At 46.9% G+C, this 24,386-nt stretch overlaps 1 protein-coding gene across 9 annotated transcripts in view; it reads left to right on the top strand.

Annotated features, from left to right (window-relative positions):
* The window catches only part of birc6 (baculoviral IAP repeat containing 6), a 120,150-nt gene that overhangs the window by 10,634 nt on the left and 85,130 nt on the right, over nucleotides 1-24,386 (top strand). For 3 of the 9 annotated variants that reach the window (XM_083694416.1, XM_083694415.1, XM_083694413.1), the window contains exons 4-36: nucleotides 6,115-6,308; nucleotides 6,514-6,625; nucleotides 7,069-7,151; nucleotides 8,246-8,468; nucleotides 8,770-8,921; nucleotides 9,076-9,134; nucleotides 9,410-10,942; nucleotides 12,351-12,500; nucleotides 12,785-13,010; nucleotides 13,121-13,281; nucleotides 13,537-13,668; nucleotides 13,973-14,104; nucleotides 14,309-14,472; nucleotides 15,035-15,168; nucleotides 15,481-15,642; nucleotides 16,175-16,306; nucleotides 16,395-16,492; nucleotides 16,624-16,771; nucleotides 16,986-17,119; nucleotides 17,607-17,753; nucleotides 18,072-18,259; nucleotides 18,414-18,725; nucleotides 18,882-18,981; nucleotides 19,312-19,526; nucleotides 19,872-20,080; nucleotides 20,523-20,869; nucleotides 21,981-22,200; nucleotides 22,350-22,486; nucleotides 22,618-22,755; nucleotides 22,982-23,109; nucleotides 23,346-23,477; nucleotides 23,649-23,864; nucleotides 24,073-24,256. In XM_083694416.1, coding sequence (XP_083550542.1) covers nucleotides 6,115-6,308; nucleotides 6,514-6,625; nucleotides 7,069-7,151; nucleotides 8,246-8,468; nucleotides 8,770-8,921; nucleotides 9,076-9,134; nucleotides 9,410-10,942; nucleotides 12,351-12,500; nucleotides 12,785-13,010; nucleotides 13,121-13,281; nucleotides 13,537-13,668; nucleotides 13,973-14,104; nucleotides 14,309-14,472; nucleotides 15,035-15,168; nucleotides 15,481-15,642; nucleotides 16,175-16,306; nucleotides 16,395-16,492; nucleotides 16,624-16,771; nucleotides 16,986-17,119; nucleotides 17,607-17,753; nucleotides 18,072-18,259; nucleotides 18,414-18,725; nucleotides 18,882-18,981; nucleotides 19,312-19,526; nucleotides 19,872-20,080; nucleotides 20,523-20,869; nucleotides 21,981-22,200; nucleotides 22,350-22,486; nucleotides 22,618-22,755; nucleotides 22,982-23,109; nucleotides 23,346-23,477; nucleotides 23,649-23,864; nucleotides 24,073-24,256 — 6,802 coding nt within the window. Of the gene's footprint in view, nucleotides 1-6,114; nucleotides 6,309-6,513; nucleotides 6,635-7,068; nucleotides 7,152-8,245; nucleotides 8,469-8,769; nucleotides 8,922-9,075; nucleotides 9,135-9,409; nucleotides 10,943-12,350; nucleotides 12,501-12,784; nucleotides 13,011-13,120; nucleotides 13,282-13,536; nucleotides 13,669-13,972; nucleotides 14,105-14,308; nucleotides 14,473-15,034; nucleotides 15,169-15,480; nucleotides 15,643-16,174; nucleotides 16,307-16,394; nucleotides 16,493-16,623; nucleotides 16,772-16,985; nucleotides 17,120-17,606; nucleotides 17,754-18,071; nucleotides 18,260-18,413; nucleotides 18,726-18,881; nucleotides 18,982-19,311; nucleotides 19,527-19,871; nucleotides 20,081-20,522; nucleotides 20,870-21,980; nucleotides 22,201-22,349; nucleotides 22,487-22,617; nucleotides 22,756-22,981; nucleotides 23,110-23,345; nucleotides 23,478-23,648; nucleotides 23,865-24,072; nucleotides 24,257-24,386 lie in introns of all 9 variants that reach the window. The other 6 variants (XM_083694417.1, XM_083694414.1, XM_083694409.1 and 3 more) reach the window with 4 other exon arrangements.

The raw sequence follows: 24,386 nt of genomic DNA, 5'->3' as shown, positions 1-24,386 counted from the left end.
ATGGTGCGTTATCCTGCTGGAAGTAGCCATCAGAAGATGGGTACACTGTGGTCATAAAGGGATGGACATGGTCAGCAACAATACTCAGGTAGGCTGTGGTGTTTAAACGATCCTCAATTGGTACTAAGGGGCCCAAAGTGTGCCAAGAAAACATACACCACACCATTACACCACCACCACTACCACCAACCTTTGAGTTACTGTTGCCTTTCTATCATCTCGAACCAGTCTGGCCATTCTCCTCTGACCTCTGGCATCAACAAGGCATTTTCGCCCAGAGAACTGCTGCTCACTGGATATTTTCTCTCTTTCAGACCATTCTCTGTAAACCCTAGAGATGGTTGTGCGTGAAAATCCCAGTAGATCAGCAGTTTCTGAAATACTCAGACCAGCCCGTCCGGCACCAACAACCATGCCACGTTCAAAGTCACTTAAATCACCTTTCTTCCCCATTCTGATGCTCGGTTTGAACTTCAGCAGGTCGTCTTGACCATGTCTACATGCCTAAATGCATTGAGTTGCTGCCATGTAATTGGCTGATTAGGTATTTGTGTTAACAAGCAGTTGAACAGGTGTACCTAATAAAGTGGCCGGTGAGTGTATACAATCGTCATAAATAAAATAAATCATATGTAAGACCACAAGAGATTATTGACAATTACACTCCTCAGTAACATGTACACCAACCAACCTTTTAAACTCCTCCAAGGAAACAAGATCCTGGAGTTTCAAACTAGTCTGGAATGAATTCTAAGACCACAGAGCTGAGTAATTGTCTATCTAGCAAGCTGAACTACTTTGGTCAGTTTTCTTTTTTTGACTACCTTTGCGAAGTGATTCGACACACACAATTCACAACAATGTCATTGGTGATCAAAGATGGAATAACTATTATTACTAAATAAATATTTTACATGGGCTAGTGGTGCATGTAAAATATGTAATGTAGTTGTTTTGGTGGATCGTTCGTTGTCGACGTGCTAAGCGTTGCAGTGCTGATCTCCTAATTCTGGAATTGACCGCTAAATAACCGCTGACCAATAAACGGGGCATAAAATGAACGTTTGGGTCTACCAGCCAAGGTGTCTGGTGGATGACAAAGTTCACCAGCCACTCAGATCTTTTTACCAGCCACATTTTTTTAAACCAACATTAAGGCAAAAAAAATGGGGGGCTCCTGCCCAGGGATCTCATAGGAGGTTAATCTGGCCATGGCATAAAGCGGTTGTGGTTATAATTTGGTAGCTTCTTCCCATGTGACACAATGTCACTGATAGGCATAGAAGTTCTGTTTGGTCCTAGCGAAGGCTGTTGTTCCTCGATAATTCTTTCTCCTGCTCCCTTTCACACACATCACACCCACCACACACACTGATTCTGTTTATTGCCTGCATAGCCTAGCATGACAAAGAGGAAGAGAGACCCCCTCTGTGTGCTGCTAACAGTGCACTTGTCTCTCGTTTCATTATGCGCACAAGCGTTTCCTTTCAGCAGTGTTGAGATCCTGAGACCTGACTGCAGTCTGCGACACACAAAGAGCAGCCCACTGCAGAACCTCATCGACATATTAATAGCCAGGGGGGCAGAGGGGGGAACAAGCAAGCACAGCTCCTGTCTCAATGCCCACTCTCCACTCTCAGTGTAATCAATCCTGTGGTAAAACAAATCTGAAAGTTGTCAAAATCTTGAGGCCCTCCCCTCACCCATCCCTCGGTGTGTACACTTTGGCTAGACCACCATCTGTTAATGTGAAAGCCCAGGCCCACACCCAGGGAGATCCCCAATTTACTCCCTCCCTCCCTTTCTCCTCCAATTGTCAGATGTATCTGTCCTGGTATGTGCAAGTGGCTGAGGGGAGCCCACTGCCTCTGTGTGGGTTTGCCAGGGTACTTCTGCAGCAAATCACCTCCATTTCCGAAGCCCATCTGCCAGGCTGTTCTAACCCTAACCCGTTTAAGCTTCTCCAAGACTCCATAAGTGTGACATACTGGACATTTTTTTAAGAATGTGTGTACCATAAAATGATAAATGACCATAAAAAACACCTACAACTTAGGGAAAGGTGTTATTGTTAATGTGTTTCAGCTTTGTAGTGTTCTCTTCTGTCTCACCGTTGTCCTTTGCCTTTCCCCAGCCAGTATTGGGCGTCATGGCTACCACTGAAAATACCAAATTGTCCTGGCTAATTTCCCAGCTGTTTGACCACTGATTATTATGCCTATTCATGTCTACTCACCGTACCGTAATGTCTACACCCCCCCTGAATATTTCGTTTAACAGATACCTTAAAAAATTTGCATAAAATTAAGACGTTATCCTAGTCAGACCTACAGCAATTTCTATATAACTGATTAAGTTGCGGCGTTCAGGCCCCTTCGAGTAATGTCTCAGAGCATCGAGGCCGAGTTAAGTTCGTAGTTAATATAGGTTTATTATTTATAAAATATCGCATTCGCACGCCCATAGACTATGAATGGTGAAGACCAAAATGCTAACTGTTTTGATGAATGCTCGTCTAACGTGAATGTTATAAGCTGCAAGATAAAGCAGCAACAACAATACTGCTGCTGGCAGCTGTGCTGTGACAGCTTTTGAATGTGTTGCCCCGCCACGTAGTTTCAAGATGTGGATGGACGGATCAGAACTTGGCTACGATATTCGCTGAGGTCAAATCAATAAATAAAAAGGTTTAGTAAACTCTGTCGTTTTGGTGTGACTAAAACAATTTTCGTTTTACCCATAACGTTGTTAGTTATCACAACTAGCCCTCATGGGGCTACCACATCAAAGCTATACATATAGCTTTACGAGGACTATACGTTATAATATATGCCATTTAGCTGTGAGTGCGTACATTTCAGTATATATGGTCCCAGGAGGGATCAAACCCACGACCTAAGCGTTGTTAGCGCCACGCTCTACCAACTGAGCCACAGAGGACCACAATGTATGTGGTTATGTATGTGAAAGCTAGGCAGATCATCATAATGACATTGCTGAAAGTGGGGTGCTTTTGCTAGGATAACGATGTATAACCTAACGTTCATTTATGCCATATAAATCAGAAATCTACCTTGCTATCCACGGTAGTGTGTACATGGTAGTGTGTTCATTTCCCGTATCGGCCTGTCTCCCGGAGGAAAGCCCCTGCCGGTAGCGTTCAAAATAGGACAGGAGGTGCGGTGTTTAATGGTTAGGGGTTCAACAATGTTATGTCCAAACTTCAGGGAAGATATTTGTTTCTGTCCGTCATTACTGTACAAACTTCGAGCATAGCAGCCTCAGCCGATCCGCAGATGATTCATTCATTCACTACGTTTTCAGTCTAGGGTAGCTGCTAGCTAGCTCGCGAACTTCACGCGTAACATAAAATAATAGAATGGAATGATGTAAAACGAGGATGGATGTGAAACGTTCCTCGAATAATTTGGTTTAACAAAGCACCAACAAATAAACCCAATCTTTCAAACGAGAGAACAGCATTGGAAAAACTGCAACATCAGCTAGGGTCAGCTTGTTCCCATCGTTGTTTCACTGTTTGTGTTTACATATAGAGATAGGTCCACCCCCTCTGGCTTACCGGTGACGGGTTAGTACATTATTCATACGGTCCAAACTTTGAGCCAGGCTGCCTGGCTTTATCGATCTGCGGCATTCATAGAATTTGTGTTGGCTGAAGTTTTGTATCCAAACATGTCAGCCGCTGTCATATTTATGAATTAGCCTACTTCTTGAACGTTTTTGCTTTTCTAATGGGATTGTCTGGCAGGATAGTGGTCACATTTTTGTAATTTAACAGCAGATCACCTTCCGGTGTAGAAACCCTGGAATTAAGTTTTACGCGAGAAGTTATGGCTTGTCAAAAACCACTTTAGACAGGAAATTGAAAATGAGCACCACCACCATAACTTAAACTATGCACTAATAAGGTTTTCCAGCACACAGCTTTGATACCTGCTATAGTGCAGTATGTTGGTCTACTGTACTTCAAACAACATGCTCACCACTGGCCAGGTTGCTTAGGATTCCAAGCTTCTCTCCCACAGCCTAATTCATACTCTTCAGAGTGATAATACAAACATACAGCATTATAACAGGTAATAAGGCTGTGTGCTGAACACCTATGCACAAGTTATTTGTGGTGGTGCTCATTTAGAATTTCATGTATTTTGCGGCTTTTGACGAACTTCTCACTGAAAGCGTAGTTTTTGTTCATGAATACCATAGAGTTCTGTTCCTGTCATGCACTAAAACAACATCTGCCCTTTGGTTATGCTCCATAATGTTTGTAACACACCTCTAAGTGCATGGAGAGCACAGCAGTGTGGTGTACATGTCTCTATCCACTTCCCTATCCATGGCCTCCCACACAACTGTCCCAGCTGTGTACTTATCATGCACATGTAATACTTTGGTTACCATCTCAAGGAGGAACAGGGCAGTGTCTCCACTCCACTGGCCAATTGGGGGTGCCAACCAGCATTCTGTTACAGTTACGTCAGGATAACTTTGCTGTTGCCCTATTTCAGCACAGGCTATTGGTCTTGCTTTACAGCGACATGCCTATAATGGGAACGTTTTAACAGCTGTCACTTTCTTCCCGTTGTTTCTTCTTCTGGGTGTCACAAGAAATACACATGGGTTGGGAGGTATAACGGTAATGTGGTATCCCGCGGGATTTAAAAATGCCGACGGTATGCTTTTCAATACCGTCAGCGCCGCTGCCAGCGTGGTCGGAGAAAGAATTACGTGTAACTTTTAGGGTGCTGCACGACCTCTTCCACCAAAGAAAAAAAGATGACTAGCGCTAATGACTTGGTCTCTAAAACAATGCCACTGCTGCCATTTGCATTGTGGGTTCCGACCCGACGAGAAAAGAGAGCCTGCAGATTTGGACGAGGTTATTTGCAAGATTTGCATGAAAAAGATGACGGCCAGAGATGGGAACACTAATGGGAACTAATCTACACTCGCACCTCAAACTGAAACACCCATTAATAGCTGCATGGATGGGATATCTGTCTATCAAGTGCTGCTGTCGGCTTCAAACAGATATTCACTGACATGACGCCATACATGTCGTTAACCGTCCACTTTGTCACACCCAACTGGAAACGACAGTCAAAATTCCTACAGACTAGCATTTTTCCAGAAAACCACACGGCGGACAACATTGTTGATGCACTCCGCGCGGCACTTGGATACGAATAAACTCTCGGCCATAACGACTGACAAAGCTGCTAACATTACAGCCGCCATCAGGGCCCTGAATTGGCCATGGCTCATCTGGCCACAACCTCAATTTGGCGGTGACAAATGCAGTGCAGGACCAGAAGCAATGGACAGACCGGGCCCTCGGAGTCTGCCGTGCATTTAGGACCCCCAGAGCATAACTGACTCCCAGTCTCATAACGGTAACTAAATCAATATTTTATAGACAAATGATAGCCTATAGGCTATATGACATAGGACATGAGACAAGTTGTATTATTACGAATGCAGTGTGTCATGCTTCTTATTAAGCTATCATATTATACTATCCAACTGTTAAGTTTAGTTTGTCTAAATGTCATACAGTATTGCACCACATAAATAATTCAGTTTTTCAATGTATGGAGACAGCTCCCGCCAGCTCCACGCAACATTATACATATTTTTTTCTCACGGTAATACCGTATACCCCGGTAAACTGAGGACGGTATAATGGTATGAAAAAAATTATACCGCCCAATCCTAATACCCCCCCCGCCCCCGCCGCAAGTGTAATGCAGATATTGGCAGTTTACCCAACATCCGACTTTTCCTAGGCCAGATGCAACAATCAGATTGTGTCCCAATGATGGATTTCCCTTTTAACTTTCCCACTGACCTCTCTGGGAGTGGCATACATTGTATAGTATGTATTTGAGTGGACAAGCCCTGGCTGTTGACTTAAGTCAGTTGTATGTGTGCCAGCAAGGATGTGGTGTCTGTAGTGTGCTAGTACATGATATAGGATATTATTAATTCTCAATAATACCTGCAGCACAGCTACCTCTCTCCTGCTACTCTAACCCGGTCATATTCTCCCTCCCTCCCTCTCTCTCCCTCTCTCCTTCCCCTTTCTCTCTCCAGTGGGCAACGGTGACGTTCCATCTCCCACACCATGTTCTAAAGCTGGTTGCCAGTGCCATCGTCAACGAGCTAAAGAAGATAAACCAGAACGTTGCTGCCTTGTCTGTGGCCTCGTCCATCATGGACAGGCTCTCCTACCTCTTACCAAGCGCACGGCCTGAGCTGGGGGTGGGCCCGGGCCGCTCTGTAGATAGGTAAGTCACTAGCTAATCCTAAGTTCCTCTAGTTGTCTGTCTGTTTTTTTTTTTTGGTCATGTCACATGGTTAGGTCAGTGCTGTATACTTATTTTTATTTTTAATGTTTTTTTTTATTTGTTTTAGCCGTATCACCGCTGCTGGATAACTTTTTTTCTTTGCATACTTTGTTGAATTGAAATGTTGACCAGTGATGTTTTTCAGGTCATTGATGTACAGCGAGGCTAATAGGAGGGAAACGTTCACGTCATGGCCCCACGCTGGGTACAGGTGGGCACAGCCTGACCCCATGGCCCAAGCAGGATTTTACCACCAGGTAGGCAGTGTAAGGACATCTCCTTTCCCCACCAGCTCTTTTTTTATTATTATTATTTTTTTTTAATAAAAGACCAGGTAATGTTATTACTGCACATATATGCCCGAGTATGCTCGAGGATCCTGATACTTTCACTTATTTCATCTAGTTGCCTTGTAAGTGAAAAATAGAGATTTAGTTAAATAACGATCCAGAACAAATAATTGAAATGGCCATTCTGACGTCCTTGGTTTCACTGAGACTAAAGCTTTTAATAAGTGGCTGTAACTATGGAGACTGCACCACTCAATTTGCTCCTGTCCAGTGTTGCCATGCCAATGGAATAGGGCATAAGCTGAGGAAAGGGCACGATACACCAGGTTTTCAATACAACTATAGAAGTAATTAGCTACAGTAAAACACAAATTCTAACAATACAGTCTTGGTCTTGTCTTCCTCTGCAGCCTGCCTCCGGAGGTGACGACAGAGCCATGTGTTTCACCTGCAGTGTCTGTCTAGTGTGTTGGGAGCCCACAGACGAGCCATGGTGAGAGCATCTCACACTCGTACCAACCACACCGGACCTTCACATTCATATGGCTAATAATGCCTAAACACCATCAAAGGGTCTTGTGGTGTTTAATGCTCAGAACTTGAGCCTGAACGATACTGGATTTTTGGTTCCACCGATGCCAATATATTTTACATAATTCATTTTTAGCACAGTTTTCATAAGAAAACAATGCTGATTAGACAGACATCTCAATAATGACCTGAAATGATCTCGCAACCTTTATGTATTTTATGTGCAGTTATTTGTACAATGCCAAATGAGAATTTCACATGATCAGTGCACTGTATATTGATATCAGTGATTTGCTGTTCAATCTAACTTGTTGTGACCACAGTTTGACCATCAACTGATTCTTTTTGTTATATTCAGTTATATTTCATTTACAAAAACATACAAAATGCACTGTGAAAATCGTTCTTAAATCATAGTGTTAGAATACCCCCTGCACTTTCTGGTTGCCAACCAATGTCCTTCTGCTCTCTTCATAAGAGTAAACAAACCTGCTTTGTGCAGTAAGGTTAATTGGAACTATGCACCCAAGCTGCTTGTGACAAAATGTAGCTAGAATGTCTGATTCTGAAATTCATGAATACAAGGTAGCCATGTTAACTGGTGAAATAAATGATTGTTAAATAATATCTTACTGTGACTCCTTATGCCGAATAACTGTCAATAACTTGTTCAACAGTTAGCAACTGTGCTAATTGATTGCAGTCCAAAGAACTAACATTACTTTGCTAAATTCCAGGCACTCCAGTAACAGCAAACGCCAATAAAGTTTATTCATTCATAAAAATCCATATATTTATGTATTTTGCTCTGGAAAAACCTCATTACACTTCTTTTCTATAATTTCACAATGTGAGGCTGACTCACATCTTTGTATCGTACAGCTGTATCTTTGCATTATCAGAGGGATATGTGCTGATACAGATATTTTTGTAAAAGCCCAATAATATCCGTGCTCGGATATCTGTCGGGCCCTACTCAGAACTGTATGCACTGTATGTGTAACAACTGTGTCACTGATGGTCATCTTTTAACTGATCCCCCCTCAACTCACTAAGGTCTGAGCACGAGCGACATTCCCCCAACTGTCCGTTTGTGAAGGGGGAGCACACCCAGAACGTGCCCCTGTCCGTCACCCTGGCCACCAGCCCCGCTCAGTTCCCTAGCCCCGACGGCTCGGATAAGATCGCCTGCTACGGCTTCGGCAGCTGCCCCCACTTTCTGGCAGCAGCCACCAAGCGCGGCAAGATCTGCATCTGGGATGTGTCCAAGCTTATGAAGGTGAGGAGGCTGTATGGTGGTGTTTTGTGTGAGGGAGAGAAGAGACATGACAGTCTAGATCAATCAAGGTTTGATCTACCCTCACGTCAGGAGGACATTTCCGATAGAGATCAACGACAGGAACTGGGGCCAGGTTTTAAGTCGTCTACAACATGTTTTCCTTTGCACGTGTTTTACAACATGGCCTTATTCACCCACTGACACGCTCATAGCTTTACCTCAGGGCTTCATGAACAAACGATTAATACCACAATGCATACAGATTTAGCAAAGTGTTTTTTTCTTGCCCTTTCGCTTTCAGGTGCACTTGAAATTTGAAATCAATCCTTACGACCCAGCGATCCTGCGTCAGCTAATCCTTTCTGGGAACGAGCAGGAGTCCAGGAGGCCCACCTTAGCATGGCTAGAGGACTCCTCCAGCTGCTCAGACATACCAAAACTAGAGGGAGACAGGTAACTTACAACTTCATTGACTTTTTCCATTTTATGATGTTGAGTATTTTTATTACAATGACAGTTTAATGTCATTGTACTTTTTATACCTAAGAACTGTAAAAGAAGACTTGTATCTGGCAGATGTGATATCTTTTTTTTGTGTCTCAACCAGTGATGATCAGTTGGAGGACTCCGACAGTGAAGAGCATTCCAGATCAGAGTCTGTGACAGGTATGGAGCGCCATTTGTCCTTTGCAGGCTTGACATTTATTGAAATGGTTCAGGCATGCTAACTGGAGCGTGCTAACAGGGGTCCTACCACGCTTGTAGTTTTGAATACAACAATGCTAACGCTACAGTGTACCATCGTAAACAGCCGCAAGTCCTGGACTGCAGAGCAGACCCTCCTGTACATTGACTACTTCCGTGTTACCTGTATGAAGAGGTGAATTTGTATTGTGGGGAGCTTTCCCTTTAATCACCCTCTCCTCTCCCCTGTGCTTCAGGCCACCCATCCCAGAGGGAGAGTATGGAGGTGAGCCTGGGCGTGACAGCACTCAGCGTCCTGCAGCAGCCTGAGAAGCTCCAGTGGGAGGTAGTGGCCAGTGTGCTGGAGGACACGGTCAAGGACCTGGAGGAGCTGGGGGCCAACCCCTCCCAGGCCAAGGCCGACAAGGCCAAGGACAAGCCTCTGGAGCACCACAACATTCCCTTCCCCTGCCTGCTGGCCGGCGGCCTGCTTAGTTACCGCCCGCTCGCCGGCTCCACACTTGCCGCCCCACTGCCCACCTCCTCTCGTCGCACCATGGATGGCTCCCTCAGGGCACAGGGCCCAGAGCCCCTCCACGCCTGCCCCGACCAGGGCCCCATGGAGATAGAGACCTGTAACCACCCCACGGACCTGGGCTTGCCCAACCCCGCAGCCCTCCCCCCCGCTGTGCCCCCCGTACGCAGGACTATGCCCGTGCTCTTGCTCTACAGCATCAAGGAGACGGAGGACAAGTCGTCGGGGAAGGTGTTTGCCCAGATGAACAACCTGATGAGCAAGGGCCTCCACGACGAGGGCTTCACTGTGCCCCAGATCATCGAGATGGAGTTCGACACCCATGAGCAGCTGCTGCTCCAGGACCCGCCCATCACCTACATCCAGCAGTTCGCCGATGCCGCCGCTGCCAACCTGGCCGCCCTGGATGGGGACAAGTGGAGTGGCTCGCTGGCTGCACCGCGGCCCGGTGCCCTGGTGCAGTGCCTGCGGCTGCCCAAGCAGCTGGAGGAGGAGAACCTGTATGTGGACTCCATCACGCCATGCTCAGACGGCGTGCATCTGCTGGTGGGCCTGCAGCCGTGCAGTGTGGAATCCCTCAGCGCCATCAACCAGGTGGAGGCGCTCAACAACCTCAACCGCCTCCACTCGGCCCTCTGCAGCCGCCGTAAAGGGGAGCTCCAGCCTCTGCCGACGCTGGCCAACGGCCACGAGGCCCATCCCACCGCCTCGCCTCCGCAGACCCCTCTCATTCTGCCCCCCATTGACCAGCAGCAGCAGTCCAGGACGCCAGGGGGCTGTGGAGGAGGGGGCTACCTGGCCCTATATAAGCTAAACTACTCCACACGCATAGTCACCCTAGAAGACGAGCCTGTGAAGGTGCAGCACATCCGTGACCCCCGTGACGCCGTCACCTCCCTCATCCTGCTCCCGCCGGATGTCCTAGACGGGAGGGAGGACGACAGCGAGGAGGCCTCAGAGGAGACATCTCAGTCCGGACTCAAAAACGGCACTGGGACTGGCTCTGGGGCAGCCAGCAGCAACACCACCACTGCTGCCTCCAGCATCAAGGAGAAGCAGCGGGGGGACGCGGCTGGACTGGGCCACCTGGTGGTCACCACTCAGGCAGGGTACATCATGATCCTGGACCTGTCCACTTTGGAGGTCCTAGCCAAAGTGGAGCCTCCCAAGAAGGGTGGGGCGGTGGATGAGATGGACCCTTTCGTCTCTGTCACCTACTGCTCTGGGACTGACCGACTGTGCGCTTGCACCAAAGGTGAGGAGAGGCTACAGTAGCTTGCTTTGTTTCCATGGCAGGTGAAACCACATTGTCATTGTAATAGATGATGAATCACACAGGCCTGTTGCAAGAAGTTCAGCCATGGTACCCTCTTATTATGAGGGCTGTTTACTTTAAGAGAAAGTGATTTGTATAGTAGCCTGGTCTGGCAGCTGATTCCCAGTCTGTGCTACAGACTGGATAAGAAACAATGTTAACATTTCATAAAATTAATGTTTGACAGCAAGTCAAAAGGTTTGGTTGATTTAAAGAGGACATCTATTCCTGGAACTATATCTGAGACATAGTTGTCATGAAGTACATTTCTTAAGGCCGTGCAAACTTGATAAATTGTTTAACATATTTCATTTTCAGAAATGTGAGGTGAGTAGATGGATAAACAGGAAAAATATGATTGACGTGTGAATGAATTTGGGATCTTTCGGTGATATCTTAACTTAATTACCTCATCATGCTATTTATTAAGTCATATTTATCAAAACCAGGGGTAGGCCTATACACAGGGTTACACAGGGTTCTCACCAGGACTTTTGAACAAGATAATGCAGTCTAGCACCATCAAAACCGACTTTGGCATTTATTCATATCAAAATGCGCAAAAAATACAGCTAAACGCTAAATTTACTGAGGAACATAGTAACATTTTCGCTTTTAACAACAATGTTATTGCCGATCAAAAATAGTTACTCGATCATTACTAAATATGTAGTTTAATTTTCTCTGAAATGTTGACAGTGGCGTAGCGCCCCTCTCGCATTCTTGCGAACCCTGATACAGTATACATTATGAAATGACTGACAGTGGCTTTAATGAAAATTCTGCTATTTAAACATCGGCCATGTTTGACCTGAATCCTATTACATAACTTGCACTTCTGTCTTTCCTAAAATATAACACTGCCCCTTTTAAAACCTCAGTCAGACCCCAGCCAGCTGGTGTGTCTATCTTGCATTGAACAGCACAGTAAGCTCGTTGAGCTACAAAATTAGTTTTTAGGTCCTGCCTTATATATACAATAACTAATTCAGAGATTCCTATCTTTGAATTCCCTCCAGTTGCTGTGCTGCTAGTTGTGCTGAATTTGTGGTTCATACCTGGCGAAAATAATGCATGAGAAATGATTTGATTTGTATCTTTTAAAAAAAAAAAAATTTGTTGAACAATTAATCAAGTTTGTATGGCCTAATGTTGATGTCCTGGTCTTTTATCAAATCTAGTGGATGGTAACCTTCTCAACCAGGCTATTTTAATACTTAGTTTAATACTAAGTTTCCAAATAGAATGTGAAAGAATATTGTTGAGAGTGTTAATTTTATTTCCAATAACTTGACATGAAACATGAGTTTGCAGTCTCTGTACAGTTTTTCCTATTTAACCCCTACAGGTGGAGAGCTTCATTTCCTTCAAATTGGAGGTGTGTGTGACGATATAGATGACGGCGACATTTTCGTCGACGGCCCCCTTTCTAAAGGGGTGGAACAGCTATTGGAGGGGACAAAGCCCCCCTCCAACCCCTCGAGCCCTGGGATCACAGGTAGGACAGACCTGCCCCCTTTCATCAAGTCTTATCTCTGCTCACATTTCTGCTCTTAATCAGCTGTTGTTTTATGTCTTGTTTGCCAGTCATGAAAAGAGGCAATTACATGGGTATTTAGAAAACGTCTGCTCAACATGTCTTCACTATAAAAAAAAAAAAATACTAATCATATGGCGATTGACATAACAGTCCACACCATGAGAAGCAATAATAATCTATAGTCTGCTTTGTGGCCTCCTTTTTGAAGATCTCATGCCTTCTCCACTCTGTTCCCCGTACAGGAGTTGACCTCCTGGTGGACCAAGTGTTGGGTGTGGAGAGCCTGACGTCGCTGGTGGAGCTAACGCGCTTTGAGACGTTGACGCCGCGCTTCTCGGCCACTGTGCCGCCCTGCTGGGTGGAGGTTCAGCAGGAGCAACAGCAGCGACGCCACCCCCAGCACCTACACCAGCAGCACCACGGAGATGCAGCCCAGCACACACGCACCTGGAAGCTGCAGAGCGACAGGTGTGTGTGTGTGTGTGTGTTCGTCAGTGTGGTTGAGTATAGAAACATTGTCAAAGACACATTTGTGTTGATGTTGATGATGAACAATGTTTATACTCTGTCCTGTGTAGCTCCAGCTGGGACGAACATGTGTTTGAGCTAGTCCTTCCGAAGGCCTGCATGGTGGGCCACGTGGACTTCAAGTTTGTCATGAATGCCAACATCACTAACATTCCTCAGATTCAAGTCACCCTGCTAAAGAACAAGGCCCCGGGTTTGGGCAAGGTCAACGGTGAGGACACACTGCTTACTCTACCCTGCTTATTAAAGGCAGTGATACACTTGATCCCTTGGGCCTTAGTTTTATGCTTCATTTTCTCTTATCATATCTAAAATGATGGCAGCATGACGTGTTTCGGAGAAATATTGTTCTAATAATTTATTATCATGTTTGAAATCAAATCAGATTCTAATTGATCTTCTACCTATTTGGCATTGACCTACCTACAGTGTCTCCAATAACAGATGTTCTCTCTTCTTTATGCAGAGACTGCAGTTGACAGACAGATCTCCTTCCCCCTGTCTCACGTCCTCCAAGCCAATGGGGAGAGGAACGGTCAGCCACTATTGCATGACTTCACTGATGACATCCAGTTCATGGACATTGAGGAGACGCCAGGTAGAGTTAATACTATGGACCGACATTGGCCACAAGGGTAGATAGACACTGCTGTGTATTGGCTTTAGCCAAACTATTGGATACATACTTCTGGGACAGGAGTCAATCCTTGGGGTGGATTGAGATGCCTGGCCATTAGCACAGCCAGGAGTTTTTCCGGATTGCGTGACTTCACCAGGAAAAACTCCAGGCCCTCGTTATATCGTCTACAGTCTCTTGGGCCTAGAGTTTTTCCTTAGCAAAGTCAAATTGCAGAGACTCTTGGGAGGGGTTCATGCTAGTCCTCTTCCATTTCCTCCTCCAGGTTCAAGGCTCTGCTCCTTCCTGGAGGACCATAAGGAGGACATCCTGTGTGGTCCTGTGTGGTTGGCCAGCGGACTGGACCTCTCAGGCCATGCAGGCATGCTGAGCCTCACCAGCCCCAAGCTGGTAAAAGGTAACACTGCCTACCTGCAGCATTGTACATCCTGGCCCCTATTGGGGAAAAACTCAATATGACATTGCCATTATGTCCTCCCCGAGTCGGTTGTGAGCGTCTTTGTTTTTTTCACGGAGAGAAAAAAATAGGATCAGCATCTAAACTCTCTCTCAGTGTAGAACTGTCTCTCAGTTTTCTGCTGGTTTGTCCCAATCCCTGCAGGCATGGCCGGGGGGAAATACCGCTCCTTCCTGGTGCACATCAAGGCAGTGAGCGACAAGGGCATGGAGAGCCCTAGGCCCGTGGTGAGGATGCCCGTCACCAAGCCCCAGAGCAGCAAGGGCCATTCCCTCTCCACCCTGCTGCAGAGGGCGCAGGCCACCAAGGTACTGTTGGGCCCACCCATCCACCCTCACAATCATCAGAGCGTGACATGCACGCAAGGAAGGAGGCTGAGAAAAGCATGGTTATTATTGGTTATGGTTATGAGGATATTATTACATTCAAGCACAGTTAGCGTCAAACATCTAGGCTTTGAGTAAGATGCCTTACATGCTGAGTCATAGAAAGAAACAAAAACAAAATTTATTTGATGACATACGTCTATCAAAGTGACAGCAAATTGTATTTTCTGGTATCTTTCTCTTCAAAAGTGGAATGTTTAAGAGTACACTGTTTCAAATGTGCATGCAGATGTCTGCCTTGAGTTGACCTCACTCCTTTGCCTCCACCTGCTGGTAAAATAGTGCCATTACCAGATGTTTAGACTGAAGCACTTGGTGTTGAAGTAGTTTCCTCATACCAGTGTTCCACCATTCCACTCTCAGAGGAGGACATTTTTTCTCTGTTGCAGTGTTTAGCAGTAGAATTTAAATATGGCCATTTCCCCCATCCAGTGTGGTAGTATGCATGTTGTCCATATTTACACCGTCTCTCTGTACTGTGTAGGAAAAGGCCTCCACATCCAAAGGAGAGGGTCCCACACAGTCAAAAAAACCTGACAACCTCTGTGGCTGTGACCTGCTCCAGGAGGTGTCTGTCACAATCAGAAGGTTCAAGAAGACCTCCTTACCCAAAGAAAGGTGAGACCCCTCCCTTAGAGCCTAGACTAGGGCTGGGGTAACTCCAATTCAGGAGATGTGCTGTGCAGGCTTTTGTTCTTATTTTTACCCAAGTACACTTGATTACACTTGTCTTCCTCTGTTTGGTGGGCTTGTCTTCCTCTCACACTGAACCATCTCTTAGTTGTGTTGAGTCCCAACAGATTTGTCAATTGCTTCTGTTATCTTATTTATTTATTTTTTTACATCATAGCTGTATGTAGCCCCACCAATAAATAAAACAAAAAACAGATAAGAGAGCTAACACATCCATCGCCCTGATGTGTATTCCAGAGTCCAGCGCTGTGCCATGCTGCAGTTCCCAGACTTCCATGAGAAGCTGCTTAAGGGACTGTGTAAGCGGGCAGAGGAGGGCCCCGGCACAGAGCACGCCCAGAGCCTCATCCTGGACACTCTCTGCTGGCTGGCCGGGGTCTACTCCAACGGACCCTGCAGGTGTGTGTGTGTGTGTGTGTGTATTTTAAAGGATACTCGCATTGTAATGATGATGGGTTCTCCCCAGGATTTTTGAACAGCGTGGCACTGGATTGCAGTATCAAAACCTGACTCGCGTTTATTCATGTCAAAATGTGCAAAAAAATACCACTAAAATGCAGAATTCACTGAGGAACATCATAATGCTTTTGCTTTTGTTTTTAACAATGATGTCCTTGATGATCAAACATAGTTACTCTGTCATTACTAAATATAGTTTGATTTGGCGCCGGCAAGTTCACAGTGTGGTGCAGTGCCACTCTTACATTCTTTGGAGAGAACCCTGAAATTGTTTGGATAACTGACCTGCTCATTGTTTATAGCAGATGTGTTACTGCTAGAGAGCTAAATACAGTTAGCAGAAATATTGTCATATTTAATACAGATGTCATTATTACATTTTGTGTAATATTTAATACAGATGTCATTATTACATTTCCACATATTTCTTGCTCTCACTCAATATTAACATCTAATTTCTTTTCTCTGACAGCCTGAGAGAAGGAAGGGAGGGATTGCTGACGAAAACGAGGAGACGGCTGACGGACATTGTCCGGGTGTGCTTTTTTGAGGCTGGCAGGAGTATAGCCCACAAATGCGCGCGCTTTCTTGCACTTTGTATTAGGTGAGATATGTGTGCTTTTCATGACTCAAAACGATGTTGGAAGTGTCCCAATGATTTGTAACCTGCTTTTGTCATTTCCACCCCTCAGCAATGGAAAAGGGGACCCTGGTCAGCAGGGATTTGGCATGGGTCTACTGAAGGCTCTGCTGGACAATATGCCTTACTTACCTGCAGCAGCAACAGGTGGTGAGTAGGATTCCACATTGGTGGTAGTTACCTTCTCTCTGAGGATGCTTAGTTCCTGGCTAACTCAATGGTGATTTCCATCATATTCTTCTTTTCATAAAAGCACATACCATTTCCTCCCTGTCTCTCAGGGTCAGTGTTCTGGTACTTTGTGCTGCTGAACTACGTGAAGGACGAGGACCTGGCTGGCTGCAGCACAGCCTGTGCCTCCCTGCTCACCGCAGTCTCCCGGCAGCTGCAGGACCGCCTCACCCCTCTGGAGGCTCTGCTGCAGACCAGGTGGGCCCTTAGAGACCACTTTTCAGTCCCTTGAAAACTAACAGAGACTAGGATTGGAAAATCAAATGTTTTAACATAGTAGATGGCGTTTTAAAGAAGGAAAGCAGAAACTCAGAATAGCTGTTGCCGGTTTCACACACAACCACCTTATCTGGTGTGCGTGCGTGCTTTTGTGTAGAATCCAGCTTATTGGTTTGTTGGCGTTTCCCCACAGATACGGCCTGTACAGCTCCCCCTTTGACCCTGTGCTGTTTGACCTGGAGGTCAGTGGCTCCTCCTGTAAGAATGCCTTCAACAGCAGCATCGGTGTCCAGTCAGATGAGATTGACCTTTCCGACATTCTCTCAGGTATGCAACACGCACACATAAAACACCCATACAGACCATCATACAACCGCTCACATTTCTGATCACACGTCAGGGAACCTGACTGCTGATGCAACCCAGTCTCTCTGGATAGTGAGGTGTGATAAGAGACTCTTACCTCACTACTGATACTCTCAGATAACACATCAGTGTGCTCCCTGACTCTTGTCTTGCTGTGAACCGAGATCACATGATCTAGTCTCTCCAGTGAACTGATGGTGAGGTTCATACCCCAGTAATTCCTGTCTAGAGACACTTCTCAATGGCCCCTCAAATATCTGATCGGTGCAAACGTATAGCTTTGCACAGCCATCTAGTAAGCTGAGTGGAGCTTTCACCATATAGCTTACGTTTATGCCTATGCATTACTTTCATCAGGAAGTGTCAAGGGTGTTGGGGTTATGGGGGTCATACACCAACACTGTGATGAGTGCGTTGTCACCCGTGTGTGTTTTTCGTCCTCCCGTAGGGAACGGTAAGGTGAGCAACTGCGCGGCGGCTGAAGGCAGCTTCACTGCACTGACGGGCCTCCTGGAGGTGGAGCCACTGCACTTCAGCTGCATCTCCACCAGCGACGGCACCCGAGTGGAGAGGGATGACGCTAGCATGTTCACAGGTATTTACGTACACACACCCACGTGTCACCTTTCCATTTAGGTTTCTTCTCAGCATAGATATATGAAGGCCTGTTCTATTGTCAGAAATATTTGTTGATTTTCTAAACTACTGCACAAGGTGTATTCAAATGCTATGAAGATGAAGGTGTTCAATCTTAAGTTTTTCCAGGGTTCTTTCTCAAGGATGTTGGAATCGTCTAAATGAATGTTTTAGGGTCCTCAGTCATTTTGTTTTATAAAACACCCTCTGACAAATGCCGTCTCTACAAAGGGGTAAATGAGATGCATACCAGTTTGAACCTCTCCTTTTCTATCAGTGAGTACTTTCGGGGTGACGCCAGCAGTGGGTGGTATGTCTGCGGGCACTGTGGGTGAGGCATCTACAGCACTGAGCTCAGCTGCGCAGGTGGCCCTGCAGTCGCTGTCCCACGCCATGGTGTCAGCAGAGCAGCAGCTGCAGGTGCTGCAGGAGAAACAGCAACAGCTGCTCAAACTACAGCAACAGGTCAGGGACTCTAGCACCTACAGTATACTCACGCATTCATCTGACACACACACATTCTGCTCTAAACATCCACATTTATTCATTGTACCAAAGACTGTATGTAGCTGTGAGGATTGTATTATCCAAGTAGTAATCCTCTCTGTGTTTGGAACAGAAGGCCAAGCTGGAGGCAAAGCTGCACCAGACCACCTCTGCAGCCGCGGCTGCCGCCTCTGGTGTTGGACCCATCCACAACTCTGTGCCTTCCAACCCCACCTCCGGACCCGGCTTCTTCATCCACCCCTCTGACGTCATCCCCCCTACGCCCAAGACCACACCGCTGTTCATGACGCCCCCCCTAACCCCTCCCAACGAAGCGGTGTCGGCAGCCATCAGTGTGGAGCTGGCTCAGCTCTTCCCTGGCTCTATGATAGACCCGCCACCAGTCAACCTGGCCGCACACAAGAACAGCCAGAAAGCCAAGCCGGTCAGTCTAATACACTAGGTTTTTATGCATAGAACTAGAGGTTTTGAACGTCCCAATGTATGTGAAATAAATGACATTGCGTTGAGTAGTACAATGTTTTGAAGCTTTCCATCGTCTCGCCGTTTGACTTGAAAGTGACTGTTATTTTTCCTGTAGAACCCCATGGGTAGCGGCCTGGCTTTGGCCATCTCCCAGGCCTCACACTTCTTGCAGCCCCCGCCACACCAGTCCATCATCATTGAGCGCATGCACTCTGGTAAGAGCCAGCTGCTCAGTTGTGTCTTTACCTGGGGTCATCATTTTTTTTTTAATATGTTTTTAGGGCATTTCTGCTTTATTGGGATAGAGACAGTAGAGATTGACAGGAAAGATGGGAGAGAGAGGAGGGATGACATGCAAGATAGGCCGAGGGTCAGAATCGAACCAGGAACCTTGCGATTACGTGGTGAGCGCATTAGTGTGCTACGCCACTAAGCGCCCCCTGGGGGGGTCATCATTCTTGATCTGAAATGTATTATTTGATCACGACGATCATGACGATCTGTGTGACCAGTACGTCTCTGACCTCCTTTTGTCTTTGCCCCAGGAGCCCGGCGGTTTGTGACCCTAGACTTTGGTCGCCCGGTGCTGCTGACGGATGCTCTGATCCCCACTTGCGGCGACCTGGCCTCCCTGTCCATCGACATCTGGACCCTAGGGGAGGAAGTGGACGGGCGCAGGCTAGTGGTGGCCACGGACATCAGCACCCACTCCCTCATCCTGCACGACCTGCTGCCTCCCCCTGTCTGCAGGTTCATGAAGGTCAGTGGTAGTGATGGAGGGATTGATGGATAATTATTATATTGTCCACAATGAGAAATTCGGTTCACAGCCCATTGAACAGATGACAAGAAACATAACATCACAACACAGTAACATCTCAAGATCACAACACACCAGTTAGAACAACATGACCATACAGTGCAGCGCAAATACAGGTTATTATTTCAGGAACAAACGTTGCAATGCTTGCTCAAACTTTCTTTCCCTGCCACATCCTGCCACGTCTCCAAATGAGGTTCTGAGACTCATTCACCCAATCTATTTTATTTTAAAGCAGCTACAGCTCCTATAACCTGTCACCTTGCCCCCCACAACGCAAAACAGATCACTGTGATTGGTCGATACGGCAGCACCAACGCCCGGGCTAAGATCCCACTGGGCTTCTACTATGGCCACACCTACATCCTGCCCTGGGAGAGCGAGCTGAAGCTGATGCACGACCCGCTGAGGGGAGAGACTGACGCAGCCAGCCAGCCGGACGTGGACCAGCACCTGGCCATGATGGTGGCCCTGCAGGAGGACATCCAGTGCAGGTCAGTCAGTCAGAGTTGGAAACATTCCATTGAGATTCTGGTCCATGATGACATGATTGCATCACGCAATTCCTGCAGGTTTTTTAGGTGCACTTTCAAGCTGTGAATCTCCCCGTCTACCACATCCCAAAGGTGTTCTATTGGATTCAGATCTGGTGACTGGGAAGGCCACTGAAGAACACTGAACTCATTGTCATGTTCATGAAACTAGTTTGAGACGACTTTTGCTTTGTGACATGGTGCCTTATCATGCTGGAAGTAGCCACGCTTAGAGCGTGCACTTAGTTTTTTTTTTTTATAGTATGTTCTAGCAGATTATGTCTAGTAGAATTGTCCAGAATCATTGTTAAAGGATGGAGCTAGTAGTGAATTTATCTATTGTGTCTGGATGCTGCTTCCTGGATGTTATATGGCCGACCTGACACCCCTTCGGTCTCTTTAGGTACAACCTGGCATGCCACCGGCTAGAGACGCTGCTCCAGAATATCGACCTGCCCCCCCTCAACAGCGCCAACAATGCACAGTACTTCCTGCGCAAGCCAGACAAGGCGGTGGAGGAGGACTCGCGGGTCTTCTCGGCCTACCAGGACTGCATCCAGCTGCAGCTTCAGCTCAACCTGGCCCACCACGCCGTCCAGCGGCTGCGTGTGTCCCTGGGCGCCGGGCGCAAGCTCCTCCCCGAGGCCTACGACCCCCGCGAGCTCATCCAGAACTCGTCCACAGAGCAGCTGAGGACCACCATCCGCTACCTGCTGGACACGCTACTCAGCCTGCTGCACTCTAACAACGGTGAGGGAGTCGGGAGGGACGATCGAGGGAGAACCATCCAGATGGTTTCTGTGCCTTGGTAGTGGAACTCTGGGATTAGGTTGCTGTGTGTGTGTGTTGCCTTTTTCTTCTCTGCTGTGATTTTTGCATCGTATGTTGCATGTTTTTAAGCAATAATCTTTCAACTCATCATGAGCATGCACATTCTTCCGAAATATCAATAATTTGCAGCGTTCGCCTTTCTCTACCCCTGCTGCGTTTGTTTTTCGAAATGCATAATTAATCTATTCAATGTATGTATACACTCAAATCCATACACTTACTTTTATAAAAGTGGTCTGTTCATAAAACTCACTTTTCAAAGTAGTTCAAGGTTAACTGATAGCCAATGGCACCGTAAAGTGTGCTTAACAATCTCCTTGTTCTCTTACCCGCCCAATCCTCACTGGTACACACAGCCCATCATACGGCATCGTCATCCTCTCTTCTCATGAAAGAGAATAATGCATTATCCCCTCGCTAGCAGACGGGACTGCCTGTCTCTTCGTCTGCATCGTCTCCGTACCCCAAGTGAATTCCAATGAGCTCCTGTTCACGGCAGAAAAAAAGCCTTTCCCTCATTATTTTCCAGACCTCTGTAGTTGTCTATTCTGTCGTGAGATGGTGAGAGAAGCGGCACTTTATTTCCATGGCTGGTTTCAAGGGCTTGATTGGAAGGAAAATGTCTGTGTAGATCTCTCGTCACTGTAGTGATGAGCTGCTATTTGAGGAAATGGGTATAATTGTACATTTATTTGAAGTGCTCAATGATCAAAGTCTTGGAGATACTGAGCCTCTCACAAAACACATCAGTCCAGATTATAACTGGTGAAAATGGGCTTCTTTAATTTAGTGGTGGCTGTTTCTCCTCTTTGTTGTCCCTTTCCTTGCAGCTCGCTCCCTCATTATTTTACATTTTCTTCTTAGTTTTTCTTTGTCCTTGGTTGTTTTTTTACTATGTTTCTTTTGCCTTTGTCTCGCAATTAGTTTTTCTCTCACTCACTATCTCCTTGCCTCATTTGACCTCTCTCTTGCCCTCCCTCACCAAGTTATTTTACATTCAATAACACTCCTCTCCCCCCTCCCCCTCCAGGGCACTCTGTCCCACCAGTGCTGCAGAGCACGTTCCATGCGCAGGCCTGCGAGGAGCTGTTCAAGCACCTATGCATCAGCGGCACTCCCAAGATCCGTCTGCACGCGGGCCTCCTGCTGGTGCAGCTGTGTGGCGGCGAGCGCTGGTGGGGCCAGTTCCTCTCCAACGTCCTGCAGGAGCTCTACAACTCTGAGCAGCTGCTTATCTTCCCCCAGGACAGGTGGGCTTACGACTCCCCTACTTGTACTCTACCTCCACTCCATAACACTCCCTTCCCCTCATCAGTTGGCGATCTCCTCAAGAGCACCACACTGGAACACACAAACATGTGTAACTGCCTTTTGACTGTGTGTCCATGTCCTCCTCTAGAGTCTTCATGCTTCTGTCCTGCATCGGCCAAAGATCCCTGAGCAACAGCGGTGTGCTGGAGGGACTGCTCAACCTTCTGGACAGCCTGCTCTGCCCACTGCAGCAGCCCCTGGCATCCGCCCAGCGCAGGACAGAAGGTGGGGCTCTTGGTATGGGGGGCCCTCGGGCTGGGGTGAGGAGCAGGGTGGCCTGGGGGCGCTTGGGTCAGGCCAGGGGCTCCTGGTGTTCAGGACTCAGTCAGCGGACTCTGTGTCTGTGTGTGTGACAGGTGTGCTGGACATCCCCATGATCAGCTGGGTGGTGATGCTGGTGTCGCGGCTGCTGGACTACGTGGCCAGTGTGGAGGACGAGGCCTCGGCAGGCAAGAAGGGCCTGGGTGGGAAAGAGAGGGAGAGAGCCTATACAGGTACCGGAACTGAAGGGCCTGGTTGGATAGCAGGCCTATTTGTAAGGGGTTATGTCATAGGCTTTGATAAAACCTTATCATATTACTATTGGTCTCTATGGAAGTTTTCTAACCATCATGTCTCATCCTTTTTGAAGTATGAATATGATGTCTAGTAGTAGTGAGTGTTGTATTTGGACACAAATCCATCACATTGACTTTTTTTTCATCTCTCCATTGAATGAAGGTAATCAGTGGAGCTTTATCAATAACAGCCTTCAGTCGCAGAACTCCAGCAGATCAAACAAAGGCAACAGCAGCTTGGACCGCCTGTACTCCCGCAAGATCCGCAAACAGCTGGTCCACCACAAACAGGTAAATGTGTCCAATTCGGACATCGAGCCTAAATCAAACCATTCATAACCATTTGATACCCCATAAATTAGCATTGGATGGGATTTTTTTTTTCTATTGTTTTTGGTAATAATTTATTAACTTTGATTAATTTTAGAATTAATCTTGTTTGACTATCCATGAAGTACTTGAGGGTTAAATAGATTATCTGTACCAGGATGTCTTCCAGTATATTTATCATGCCCTTTTCATTGTAGCAGTTAAATCTATTGAAAGCAAAACAGAAAGCTTTGGTGGAGCAAATCGAGAAGGAGAAGATCCAGAGCAACAAAGGCTCCTCCTACAAGCTGCTGGTGGAGCAGGCTAAGCTCAAGCAGGCCACATCCAAGGTGACAACTGTCATATTAACCTCAATCACATCTTCATCTACAGAGGGAATGTGGTCCAAGCTTTCATTTTAAGTTTACTCGTACGCTAGTGTGAATACTCATCTAATCTCTCCCTCCCACTCCACTCTCTGGCTCTCACTCTCTCCCTCCCCCTTGTCCCTGCTCTTCCAGCACTTTAAGGACTTGATCCGTCTGAGGCGTACAGCCGAGTGGCCCCGCTCCACCCTGGACACAGAGGCCACGGCTGCCAAGGAGGCCCCCGAGGTGGAGCCGCTGCCCTTCACTCTGGCCCACGAGCGTTGCATCTCTGTGGTGCAAAAACTAGCACTCTTCCTCCTCTCCATGGACTTCACCTGCCACGCAGACCTCCTGCTCTTCGTCTGCAAGGTAAGAATATCCAAAACTTTTTTCTAACCAGATAGATGGTGGTTAATGCATGAACAACACATATCCACATTTGTTCCTGTTGGTAACTGACTCCATTGTACTCTCTGTATACTGGCTTTTGAGCTTCATGAAGAGATACATAGGTCCTAAAATGGAGCCTAGTGACAACTTGACAATTCGTGGTGTGTGTGTGTGTGGTGACTTGCAGGTCTTGGCCAGGATAGCCAACGCCACCAGGCCCACCATTCACCTGTGTGAGGTGGTCTCTGAGCAGCAGCTAGAACGCCTGCTCCTCCTCCTTGTTGGTACCGACTTCAACAGGGGAGACATCTCTTGGGGAGGGGCCTGGGCCCAGTACTCACTCACCTGCATGCTGCAGGACATCCTGGCAGGTAGGGGGCACAGTGGGAAACCTTGCATTACTAGCCATTTTCAAGATGGCTGCATGGTGCTAAACTATAGAGTTAAAAACACTAGATGGCGCGCTCCCCTAAGTTAACTGTGATTTATATGGGGGACACC

Source organism: Argentina silus (assembly GCF_951799395.1).
Source record: "Argentina silus genome assembly, chromosome: X".
NCBI lineage: Eukaryota > Metazoa > Chordata > Actinopteri > Argentiniformes > Argentinidae > Argentina > Argentina silus.
The sequence above is the reverse complement of the archived record's forward strand: the minus strand, read 5'-3'. Positions and strand labels throughout refer to the sequence as shown.